We start from the raw sequence: 12,842 nt of genomic DNA, 5'->3' as shown, positions 1-12,842 counted from the left end.
TCTCCGGGGGGTTCCTGATGGAACAACAGCACAACTCAGGTGTGGCCTGGAGGGCTCTGGGCTCCCCAGCTTACCCACAGTGAACCCCAGACTCGCCTGACTCCCCTTGAGCCCCACTGTGAAGGAGGCTGCGTGCCTCTCTGTGACTTCTGGCACAGGGGTGTTCTCCGTGACCCATGGAAAATCCAGTCATTGGGTGCCACTAGTACATCAAGACTCGCAGAGCCTGGCATGCTCCCACGTTAGACCCCCCGACCCTGACCGGCTGTGAGTCTGGTCCACACGTGCTAGGGCCTCAGACATAGGAGGTAAGGACAGGAAGAGAAAGGGGTTTGCACCCGGTGACGGCACAGGGTCCCATGCCCTGCATCATGGTCCAGCTGCAGAGGAACCCTCGGGAAACGAAGCACAGCGCAGGCATCGGTGAGCCGACACCTGCTAGGCCCTCCATCCAGAAACTGACTGTACAGTGGAGACTGGCAGAACTGGACCTGAGCGGCCCAGGTCCCTGTCGCAGCAGAAGAGGTCCCAAGCTGGGGGCCAAACTTCCCCTCACCCACCCACTGTCCGCTGTGTGCCCTGCCTCCCCACCTCGGGCATTCCAGCACCAACCCCCTCTCTGGCTTGCCCCGATCCCTGCCTCTGGACCTGCCCTTAGCCTACAGTGATGACCTTCCACCATTCTCTGCAGAAATGGTCTTGGCCCTGGCTCTGGACTATGTCTGGCTCTGATTCTGTCCACAAAGACAGTGCCAAGTGGCAGGTGCGGCCCGAGGAAGGACCTAGGCGTCAGGCAGTGAATCCTGTCAGAAGGAATGGAGGCGAGGGGCTGGAGTGAGCGTGAGAAGGGGGGCGCGGCCAGCAAAGAAGCGCTTCTGAGAAATTAAACGCTCCCACCAGAGCTGGATGGGGGACTGATGTCCAGGTCCCACCAGATCCACGAGGTGCGGAGGAGCAGGGGAGAAGGTGGGCTCCTTATCCCCCCTCGAGCAGGCCTTGCCCCCTGCCATAGAGGACAAGCAGCGGCAGGTGCAGCAGAGAAGGGGGTGGGGGGGAGGAGAAAGCAGGGTCAGGAGAACGTGGCAGAGAAGCGGACATGATGACACCCGTGATGTATTATCCATGATGCTCAGACCTGAGCGAGTGCTGTTGTGAGGGTGGGGAGGGGCCTGGAGGACCCTCGCCTGGGGCTGTGACCCTGACCGACGGCCCCGGGCACCCCCACTTCCCAGCTGGGCACACACAGCACGTCTTGCCCTGCAGTCAAGTCCGTCCGTGAACACGGGCTGAGGGGTCTTCAGGCACCCACAGGTGACGCAAACGTATCCACGGCAGGCCCGGTTCAACACGGCACGTTGGGGCCACTGAGAAGGAGCCTCCTGCTCTCGCCACAGCTGAAGGCATTTCCAGCAGAAGAGATGCGTCAGAGACAATGGGGCTGGCAAGACAGGGTCACCAAGGACCCTCAACACTCAGCTTTCTTAATGTTATTTGGGTAGAGAGAGGGCTGCAGCGAGTGGACTGGATGCTGGCAAGACAGGGTCACCAAGGACCCTCAACACTCAGCTTTCTTAACGTTATTTGGGTAGAGAGAGGGCTGCAGCGAGTGGACTGGATTCCCTGCTGGCAGTCTTCCCGACAACCCGAGTCCCCACTATCACTGCCCCGGGCTGCACAGTGCGCCCCAAAATGCATGTCTCGCTAGAACCTGCGACTGTGGTCTTGCCTACAAATAGGGTTTCTGTAGACAGAAACCGGTTCAAATGACTCAGAATGGGTTGGGGACAGGTCCTGAAGACAAGAGGACAATCTGGACCCAGAGAAACGGGGAGAACGCTGTGCGTGGCCGAGGCGGAGACGGGAGGGATGGGTCTAGAGTCAGTGAGCATCAGCACTGCCGGCCACCCCCGGATACCAGGAGAGAGACACAGAACAGACGCCCTACAGAGCCTACAAACTGCACCCAGCCAGACCCAGCCTGCTGACATCCTGGTGTCACACCTCTCACCTCTGGCACCGTGAGAATCCACACGTGGGGTTTTTAGCTGCCCGGTTTGTGCTGAGGGCAGAGCCCTACAGCACCCCAGCCCCAGCATCCCGTCCCTGCTGCATACCGTCAGCGCCTTCACCACCTTGACCCCTCGGCTGCTCCAGCCCCCCACAACCCATTCTGCACCCTACAGCTCAGTCACGGGTCTCCTTGGGCGTTCGCGGCCATGGGAACAAAGGTCCACTCTCTCCACCCTCTAGCATGTCCCACCGGCCCCCTCCAGCTCCTCACACACTCCCGAGGGCCCTGTCCCACCTGGTCCCATATTACTGGTCCCATATTACTTGTTGTCAAAGCCCCTTGGACTTTTCCTGCCTCACACGTTTCACGATGTGTGATGTGTGTCTACGTGATTATGTCTTTGGAGTCTCTCTTCACTGCGAGACCATCAACTCCCCGAGAGCCAGATGGCACCAGCCAGAGCTCTACATCCCCAACATCCCGCACAGCACCCACACAAAGTGAGTTAGTACTCAGTCCACACGTGCTGGATGGGTGGGTGCGTGAAAAAGCGGAAACTCAGCGCGTTGGCGCGTCCCTCTGCTCCTCCGGACGTGTGACGTTCTCCGGTGCAGGCTGGAAGGAGGAATGCCATGCCATGATCCCTGGGCAAAGCCAGGAAGGCTCAAAGTCCACCTGTCTTCCCTCGGCAGAAGTGCCAAGACCCTCCGGCACATTCCAGAGGCGTAAGAACACAGAGCAGAGTGAGATGGTCAGTCTGGAAGACCACCAGGGTTTCAATACGATTTTCCATCACTGAAAAGTGAAAGTGAGCTCTACATTCCCCAAGCACTCTCCTTAACACCACCCCATGGGTCACTCATACATGCTTCGGGGCAGTCCTACAGGGAGGGGCTACAGCACTGCCTGCACTTACAGATGAGGAAACTGAGGCTCGGGGGTGGTCAAGTCACTGACTCAAACTAAATGGCCAGTAACTGGCACCTGGTCCCTCTGCCTCCACCCGCACTGCCTCCCCTACGCCCCCTAGCCCACCCCGGCCTCCGGAGAGCATGCGCATGGGGTGGGGGTAGGTGGAGAAGTGGGCCACGGGCACATGGACTCTGCTTCCACCCTTTATCGGCTGGGACTCCAGAGGGAGCCTGAACCCAGCAGCCCCAGCTGGGAGTCTGTCCAGATCCATGAAATATTTCTCCACATAAAATATGAGAGCAAAAGACAAAGAGTGCAGCAGCGTAGCATGCTGTGCACGAAGCAAAGGAAAACAAGGCAGGTTATATCAATATTGAGCCACGGGAAAGGATTGAACGGACGCCCGAGCAACATCTGGGGTAAGACATCGAGTCAGGCTGCAGTTTCTAGCGGGAAAGTCACCAGGACAATTCCAAAGAGGACCAGCCCGTGACTCTCAGCCTTCACCCTCGTGTGTTTCTGGAACACCTCGGGCAACACAACTCCCAGAGCTTTCTCCGGCGGCCCGAGTGTTTGCTCCGCCGTTGGGCAATTACCAAGGGGCCGAAATCAAATAAACATGCTTTTCTTGCCACTAAAACACTTTATTTCTATTTTAAGCAACAGAAACTCAATAACACCGCTAATAGCTGACTCAGATAAAACCAGGATTTCTTTTTTTTCCATTTATACGTGTTACCTAATAAGGCAAGAAACGGACGGCGGAGTGTGTTTTGGATTTCAGACTTTGGCATCGGTCCAAGGACAAAGCCCGGGTGTTGCAAAGAAAATAAGCTATCCACTTGCAAGTATGGTTTTCATGAAGTTACCATCTTGATGGACAGTTGGAAAGAGACGGTCTTTTGTCCGGAACTGATACCACAGGGCTGGACTTCACAGGTCACAGAGCCCCTGAGGGACCAGTGATCTGCCTATCATTCTTCCCCTGAAAGGCTTAATGGTGCAGCTGAGGTCAACCTGGTTTATTCCTCACCATTCGTCTTCTGCAAAGTGTCCCAAATGGGCTGAGCTGGAAGGCAGACACCGGCCAGCTGCTGTCCCAGGCCGTGCACACCAGGCTGCTGTCCCAGGCTGTGCACGCTGGGCTCGGTGGCATCGTGCACAACTGGGCTCATTTCTGCTCTAGCCTGGGTCCTCCAGCCCTCGGTGCCTGGCTCTCCTCCCACTCTGTGCTGGCGGTTACCAGCTGTCTACCCTGCAAAGCTCCTCCTGGTCCTGGGGGCAAGTCTGTGACAAGTGGACTTGCAGAGTGAGGTCCCAGGGCTGGTGCAGGGAGCAAGGGACAGCAAGCGCGAGAGACTGCTCGTGCTCCGACGGCTCTCCCCACACATGGGGCCTCACCTGAGACCCCTGGCCAACGCAGGCAGTTGACCGCTGATCCCAGCCCTAGCGGCTGCCAGCCCCCAGCACACCTTGCTGAACTCCTCAGGGCATGCATCTCGTTTCTGTGCATATAAATCACTCGGGGAACTTTACAACGACGTGGGGCTGAGTCAGGTACCCTGGGATGAGGCCTGTGGTTCTGTATTTCCACGAGGCTCCCGGACGTGCAGGCACCGCCAGCCCACGGAGCACCCCACTGGATCTTACCTGGCTTTACCTTCCAGGAACCAACACACACTCGCCTTGAGGTTCACCGCTAACATGACACTTCACAAGCCTTACGCTCCCACCTCCCCAAGGAGGAAAGTTCTAGTCAGAGACGGAAAACCTGACAGGGCAAACAGAGGTGGACTCGGTCCAGGTGATGGGGGTCGAGTCCCGGGACAGTGGCCCCAGACTGGCGGTTGTCAAACTTCAAGCGTGCATCAGTACTACACGGAGGTGGAGTTGAAATACAGATTACCGGAACCTCCAAGCTCCTGATCCGGTAAGTCCGGGTTCCCACTGAGAATGTGTGTCCCCCGACAGGCTCACGGGTGACGCTCAGGAAGTGAGACCAGAGATCACGCTCTGAGAACCACCGTGTGAGGTCACGCGGGACCCAGAGGCCAGAGTTCTGACACTGTTCACCGACCAGTGAACACTGGTCGCCCTGAACCCCACTGCCTGTTGTCTACCTGCCCCTGTGTCAGGGGTCCCAAAGGCCCAAGCTGACCACTTTGGCTGGACTGGCCGCTCCGGGCCATGCCCAGGCTCATGAGGGCAGCCCCAGACACACAGGCTTTGCCTTCACCGACCGCGAGCTCCACTGTGTGGCACCCATCTGGCCTTAGCTGGGGGCCCCGGGCACCTGCCGGGGACCTCGAGTTTCACGCTCCCCTCCTCCTGTCAACCGCTCCCCCTGCACAAGGCTGTGACGAGGCCACTAGAGCAGCTGTTCTCAGCCTAACCCTGCGCATCCAAGCCACCCAGGACGTTCTTCCAGAATAATCGTGCCCAGCATCGTCCCCAGAGCCTGGGAGGGTAACGGTCACCTCTCCCTGTGTGATTGGTTCTAATGTCCAGCCAAGGCTGAGATCCACTAAACTGGTTTTAAAAAAGAAAAATCCGGTGTAAAAACGTAAGAGCATCCATGACTGTCGTTAACATCCCGCTGTTAGCATGAATGAGAAACGAAAGCAAAATGCACCAAGTCCCACAGGTGTTTCCTCTCCCAGATGAAGGGGAGACCGGAGCGAATGACCAGCCTGAATCCCTCCTACAAATAAGGACGACAGGTCAATGAGCAGAGACGCCTGACCAGGGATCCCTGGGGGCCCGTGCTCATGAGCTGCTATCTGGGCCCAGACTGTGGCCCGGCCAAGTCCTGTGACCCAAGCCTGAAAGCATCTCTGGACTTCGGGAGATGGGGTCCCTTAAGCACAGCTGATTGGGACTTGTGACTCATGCATGAGGGGCTTTCATGGCCCAGGCTCTCCCTGGATTATCGCAAAGAATCTGGGCTGGAAGAGCTAGAAAGTGGGGGGGGGGGGGGGTCCGTTCATTCACCAGCAGCTGGGAACTCCTGTCTGGGGTGGGGAAGGACAGGCTGCATCCCACAAGACCTTTCCATGGCTGTGTAAACAGATGTTTGTTGAAGAGATTGATAAATAGTTAAATGAATTAGCAACTGGATAAAAAAAGGGAGGGAAGGAGGAAAGGGGGAGGAAGTGGGGGGTGGAGAGGAGGGGGACGGGCGGGGGGGAGGGAGTAGGGCAGGAGGGAGGGATTAATCCTGCTTTGGCTCACAGACGTCCCAGCACCACGCAGCACTAACTATTGCAAAGTTTTTCCCTACAATGAAGCAAAATGCTGACCCAGTTCTCTGTAACAAAGCAAGAAGGGAGTGCAGAGGTCGGCGCTGGGGGAAACGAGCCAAACAAACCTGGCTCCTTCCAGTCCATGGGTTACCCCCTCCACACCCGCGGCTCTGCGGGAAATGGGCACTTCCCACACAGGGCAGTACTCCAGGTCCCGGATGGGAGGGCTCCAGTTCCTGCTCCCCGGGATCAAGGTCTGCCAGAGCTTGGTGGCCTCAGGCAGGGGTGAGGGGGGGGACCTGGGAAGGCCACGGATGCAGAGAACTCACTCCCTCTGGGCTCCGTCGGGTGGGCGGCTCGCTATGCTGCTTGCCCTCTGAATCCCAGCCCTTGCAGCAGGATCACTTGGAAATCCCTGGGCCTTTCCTCGCCTCCCCTCCTTCCTGACGGCACCTGGGCTGGGGCCCGGGTCACTCAGACGTGCACAAGAGATATTTCCGCAGCAGGGGCGCACCTGGGTGCAGCCAGGAGTTGGGGGGCTCAGTGGGTTAAAGCCTCTGCTTTCGGCTCAGGTCATGATCTCGGGGTCCTGGGATTGAGCCCCGCATAGGGCTCTCTGCTCAGCGGGGAGCCTGCTTCCTCCTCTCTCTGCCTGCCTCCCTGCCTACTTGTGATCTCCGTTGTCAAATAAATAAATAAAATCTTAAAAAAAAAAAAAATCTGAAGCAAGCCACCCCCGAACCTGTATGATTCCTCCCACCTTCCATCCCTGACTTCAGCTCTGCTCCCACGTCAGGGGCCTGAAACCCAAATATCTTCCCTGGAAGAGAAGAATGTGCCTCTGCATCTGGCAGAAAACCCCGTCCGTCCCCATAAGGATCACCTCTAACGCCACGGAGGCCAGCTCTCCCCGCCAGCCAGTAAGCCTTCCTCTCATCGGTGACAGTGCCCCTATTTCCCGGGGAGTCACCTCCCCCCAACTTTTACCCCACGTGCCTGGGGTAGAGACGCTGGCCTCACACCCTAGCTGAGATTCCCTGGCCACTGGAGCTGGGCAGGGCAGGGAAGGTGGCCCACACGGGGCCCAGAGAGCCAGTCCAGCAATATTTGCTGGAACTACTGGAGAAGGCGGTCTGCTTCTGCTTCTGCTCCTGCTTTGGATCCTGAGCTGCCACTGGAAACTTAGAGCTGCTAAGAAATGCCTGTGTTCGATGAGGGGGGCCTGCCTGAGGCTCTGCCCTGCCCAGGCAAACCCCTTCTGGGTACAGTGTCTACCCCAGAAGAACCGTAATCAGGATCTCAAAGGGGTGTCTGCACCCCACATTCACAACAGGCAAAACACAGAAACAAGCCCGATGACCACGGACAGACGGGGACGGAAAAGGAGGAACACGCGTAAGTGGTATCATGCAGCCTTAGAAAGGAAGAAATCTTATTTGTGACAGTATGGATGAACTTGGAGGCCATTATGCTACCTGACGTGAGGCTGTCACAGGAAAGTCCTGTACGATTCCCTTTCCGGAGACATCTAAAGTAGCACCACAGAAGCAGAGAAGAGAAGGGCAGTTTCCAGAGGCCAGAAACGGATGATGGGCATTGGTGCTGAAGGGTTACAAAGTTGCAATCACGCCAGGTGGATACATTCTCGAGTCCACTGGTAACACTGTGTCTGTCGCTAACAAGGCAGAAATGCCTGCTTTGAAACACCATAGGAGGATAGAGCTCCTGGCCAGTGCTCTTACCACAAAAACAAGAAAGAAATAGCAAAGAAAAAAAAAGTCACAAGGAAATCTCTGGAGGTGCGGACAAGCTCAGTACCGTGATGATGGTGATGGTGTCGTGGGTGCACGTGTGTGTGCACACTCGAGACCTATGCCCTATGTGCAATGTTTTGTACATCAGCATGCCTCAAACCACAGAGCTAGCCAGGACACGGAGGAAAAGATTCTTGTCATCTACTGTGGTTACATTTTATCGTCGTGGCAAACACCAAGTCAGCAAACACAGAGCTGCTGCTCGGGGGGAAATGGGCTCCTGCCAGCTTCTAGACACAGCCTGAGGGTTACCCCCGTGAGTACGGAACCATGTCTTAGGTATGTTTCTGTGTAAAGACACCTTACCTAATACTGCTGCCCCCTGGCCCCGAAATTGCCGGCCACCAGCACCACGTCTCACATCTGCAAGAAGCTGCTTGGACACACGACCACCCCCACCCCCCAGCAGAGCCTGCACTCAAGACGCCCACCTGCACTCCAGCTTCTCCCCCAGCTCCCCCATTTCTTGATCAGTGCACTGAATTCTACGTGGGGGCCATGGGCAAGAGTGGAAAATGGGAGCTAGGAATTTCCTGGGAGGAGAGAGGGGAAGGAGGATCAGGAAAAGAGAACCAGAATGGGCCCACGGGCAGACTGCCCGGGTCCTTATCTGCCAGCAACATTGCTGTGGGTGAGGACGCTACCCTCTCCTCTCCTGGCTGAACCCCAACAGACAGACCTGGCCCACACTACTGCAAGATGTTCCCCACGAGTCATCACTGCCTCTGCAGGGGGGACAGGTGACCCCGCCACCGTCCCTGTGACTGCACAAGCATCCCTCCCCAGGGGCCCTGACCCAGGGGAGCCAGCGTGGGAGTCTGTGGGCCCAGCGCTGTCACGAGGCGACTTACCCTCTCCCACAGAGCCCACTCAATGCCCCACTAGCCAGCCCAGGTCCCCTGAAATTCCCACGGACGAGGCGTGGACCCTGCCCCACACACTCCCGCCCTGACCCCACCGGGGGAAGGGAGCATGGCCCTGCTTGCCAGGCCTGCAGTGAAGGGACAGGAGGGCTTGAGACTCCCATCCAACAACCAAAAGCATCAAGTCATCCCCGAGGTTTGTTATTCTGAGTTTTAGGATAGCTACGTGTTGGCCGGTCACAGAGCTTGTCCCTGTCCCGTGTCCTGAGAGCCCGGGAACCCCCAGCCCTCTACTGCACTGAGCTCTTCCAAGCTCCCCACCGGGTCTATGAGCTTTTAAGTTATAGTGCTGGGAGTCACATCACGTCTCTCCAGCTCTGGGAGAGCCAGTCCCCTCTTTTCCCCTGACCATAGGACCCCCTCCCTAGCCTGCCCTGATCCTTGTGAGAGGACCTCAAGCAGACGGAAGCTCAGAGGCTTCGCTGGCCACCAGCCCCCAGGTCTTCTGTCTTCCTAGAGGAATGCCTGCACTGCCCCCGCTCAGGCAGCGGGGGCCACCGTCCAGGGCCCACTCCAAGGATACTCTGTCCAAATGGGGTTCATGCTGCCCCTTTAAACTCTGTCATTAAAGTTTCCCAGGGACACAAGGGTCCACTGAGCTCCGGTGAGTCAGCTCGCTAAACCCATGGCCAGAGCCTGACCTCCCCATGACCTTCGCCTCCCCCTACCCTGCATCTGCCCCAGCCCAGGCTCCTGACTGGGTTTCAAAAAGCCACATCCTGTGGTCAGACGCAGAAGTCTGAGGAAAGCAGGGAAAGGCGGCTCTTTCCGGAGAAGGTGATTTCAGCTGTCAACAGTTCCCGGCTGATTTATTTTCCTTTTCATATCCCTCTGGAAGGCTTAACTTTGTCAGGTGTCTTCCTTAGAATTTCTATGTGGAACTCTCTAACTGGGGTCCAGGCTGGGACAGCAGAGAGCGTCTGAGTCTATTGTACCATCTTTGTTTGACCCACGCGTGGTGCTACAAAGCACCACGCGTGGGTCAAGCACAAGCCGGGCCAGGGGACACGGTTACAGAGACACGGAGGGGAGCCGGTCCTCACAGCACAGAGCCCGTCCTCACACCTGAACCCTCCCCTCCCCTCCTCTCATAGGGCACGGCCACGACACCGAGAACACCGCTGCTGTCGTCCAGAAACAGCTGTTCTCTGTCACTTCGGAAAACATCCCACTCAGTCTTAGCAGCAGTGCCGTGGGCTGGACGGCGGCCTCAGTCGGTATATTGAAGCCCTAACCCCCAGAACCTCGGAACGCGACTGTATTTGGACACGGGGCCTTTATGGAGGTAATTCCTGTTAAATAAAGCCCTGAGAGTGGGGCGTCATCCATGACTGGTGTCCTTATTGGAGAAGAGACGTGGCGGGGGGCGGAGCACGGCCACAAAGCAGACCCGTGAGGACGCCGTGAGCAGGCGCCATTGACAAGGCAAGGGGAGAGGCTCAGCAGAACCAAACCTGCCGACATCGGATACGGGGCTTCTAGAGCCCGGAACAGTGAGAAAATACATTTCTGCCAATGAGGCCACCTTCCGAGGTGTTTTTCTCTGGCAGCCCGGGAGGACTGATGTAATCAGCTCAGCACGGACTCTCGCGCACCAGGCTTCGGCCGAATGCCTGCCTGGGGAGCGAGGCTCGCGGGCTGACACAGAGGAGAATGCAGGCCCGGCTGCTCCTGCCACGGCGGGGACCGGACGGCCCAGATGTACCCCCACACAGCGGAACGCAAACATCATAGCACAGTCAGCGCTACTCCAACAGTCGTGCGGAAAATGCAAATGTGTTCCCATGCTGTGTACTGGGGAACAATCTGGTCGAATGTGAAGTTTGTGTCTGCTTAGGAACGAGTTTGTTCGCAAGAAGATGAACACAGAGACGTGCATGCAGCCGAACGGAGCTGCCTGGGCATGGAGATGCCACCACACAAAAACACACAACGGCAACCCTTCCAAGACTCACCTCCGCAAGCAAGTGCCACGCCAGCCTTAAGGTCCCGTCTAGGATCCTATTCTTTTCAACTGTCAGGGATCTTTCTTGACTGGGTGGTCCTAACCCACGTCTTCCCCACAATGGTTTTTATTTCATGAGTCTGCATACTGTAGTGATTTTCAGAACGTGCATGTTGCCTTACAGCAGAACTGACTTTATTTAAATGGTGCAGTAATGAACTCCACGGCAGGGAGCTGAAGCTTAAGTAATAAACGCCCTGATCATGATCACACGTAATTAAATACTTGAGGCATAAACCTCATTACAGAATATGCGGTTCCGGTCAACGTACTGATATTGCCTCCTAGTGACCACATCTCCTAATTGCAGGTAAAATACAGAAAAAATGAATTTAAAAAATTCATGTGATAAAAATGAATTTTAAAAAATGTTATGTGGTAAATGAAGCCATTGCACAAACCAAGTCAAACACAAGTACAAATATGATCTGTTTACTGAAAGACGTTGGTCTCCAGAGTCAAACAGCCTGTGGGGGGAGCCGCACTGACCTGTCATGGAGTTTTCTGAGGTGCACAGCTGCTCTCTGAGCTTCTCCACGTCATCAGGATGCACCTGTTCGTACAGTGTGCTCCCAAACCATTCTGACTGGGGCTGGTTCAGCACAGGGGTGACGGAATCAGACACGTAAATCACACGTCCGGTCTCTGCCGCCACCACAAATAGAAAGCCGTCTGCTGCTTCCAGGATGAGGTGCTTCAGTTCCTGGGAAGCAAAGATCAAGAGGAGGACTGAGCACGGACGAACCCCATCCAGTTAAATTTTCACCTCAGCAACCTTCCACTTTTGCTCCCTTGTTGTGATATGCAAGTAGTTTTAGAAATTTGATTCCTTTTTATAATTGAAAAATAAGCTTAAAAAGGCACATAACTTGTCCTAGTTCTAAGATACAGCTACTGCAAATACGGCTGGCCCTGATTTAACCAGCCCTCTCTTAGAGAGAGAGGAAACTTCCAGCCCAGGGGGCCGATGGAAAGCAAGGAGTGATCACCAGACTGTGTGGGGAGGCCAGAGGTGTGAAACTGCAGTCACATCCTGGGGCACAAGAGGGACCCAGCACACAGTGCTTGGTACAAAAGGTGCTGCTGGAAGGAAGGGAGGGGAAGAGAGAGCGGAGAGTGGGAAGGACAGTCTCCCAGTCACTGCTCCCACGCTGGGGGTGCACTCCCGCTCCCACTCCTCCTGCCCTCCTGGCTGAATGCCGGCAGTGGGTACAAGGGTCTCTCCTTACACTGGCACACCTGTCAAACTTCCAGAACTCCTGCACAGGCTCTCAGAGCAATGCTGGGGACGGCCCAGCACCCCCCATTGTCCGTATCACCTCACAGTGAAGAGAGAGTTTAGCAGCACCAGCCCGGAGGTCATGCAGACTCACCAGGCTCGCGACTGTCAGTAAAGGCGGGGGGAGCTGCTTGGAATCAATGAGTGGGCAGTAGGATGCCCTGCCATCATCCCCGGAGGGGCATGAGTGGAGCCAAGTCAACTTTGTTAAAAGATGTCTTTTCTGGGGCGCCTGGGTGGCTCAGTGGGTTAAAGCCTCTGCCTTCGGCTCAGGTCATGATCCCAGGGTCCTGGGATCGAGCCCCACATCAGGCTCTCTGCTCAGTGGCAAGCCTGCTTCCCTTCTTCTCTCTCTGCCTGCCTCTCTGCCTACTTGTGATCTCTGTCTAATAAAAAAAAAAAAAAAAGATGTCTTTTCTTTGCCTGGAGGCAGCGCACCTGTGGCCGCCTACTGTGTCATTCTCACGTTAAGCTCAACGCAGTGGCTCCGTCCTCTAGGGCCTGAGAAGCTAACGCCCCCCACATGCCCATGTGCCTCCAAACACCCCAGACACCGACAACTTCCCGAGAGCAAAGGTCAGCCGTCGGCAAGCACTTCTTGCTGGGAACCCTTCGTTCAGGTGTCGCCCAACAGAGAAGCCTCACGGAAGCCCCAC

At 56.3% G+C, this 12,842-nt stretch overlaps 1 protein-coding gene across 6 annotated transcripts in view; it reads right to left on the bottom strand.

The window, feature by feature from the left end:
- Positions 1-12,842, bottom strand: part of ARNT2 (aryl hydrocarbon receptor nuclear translocator 2) — a 145,274-nt gene that overhangs the window by 78,769 nt on the left and 53,663 nt on the right. For all 6 annotated transcript variants that reach the window (XM_047736232.1, XM_047736233.1, XM_047736229.1 and 3 more), the window contains exon 5: positions 11,397-11,610. In XM_047736232.1, coding sequence (XP_047592188.1) covers positions 11,397-11,610 — 214 coding nt within the window. The remainder of the gene's footprint in view (positions 1-11,396; positions 11,611-12,842) is intronic.

The sequence above is a fragment of the Lutra lutra genome, chromosome 7, assembly GCF_902655055.1.
Source record: "Lutra lutra chromosome 7, mLutLut1.2, whole genome shotgun sequence".
Taxonomy (NCBI): Eukaryota; Metazoa; Chordata; class Mammalia; order Carnivora; family Mustelidae; genus Lutra; species Lutra lutra.
This window is presented reverse-complemented; position numbering and strand designations above follow the sequence as displayed.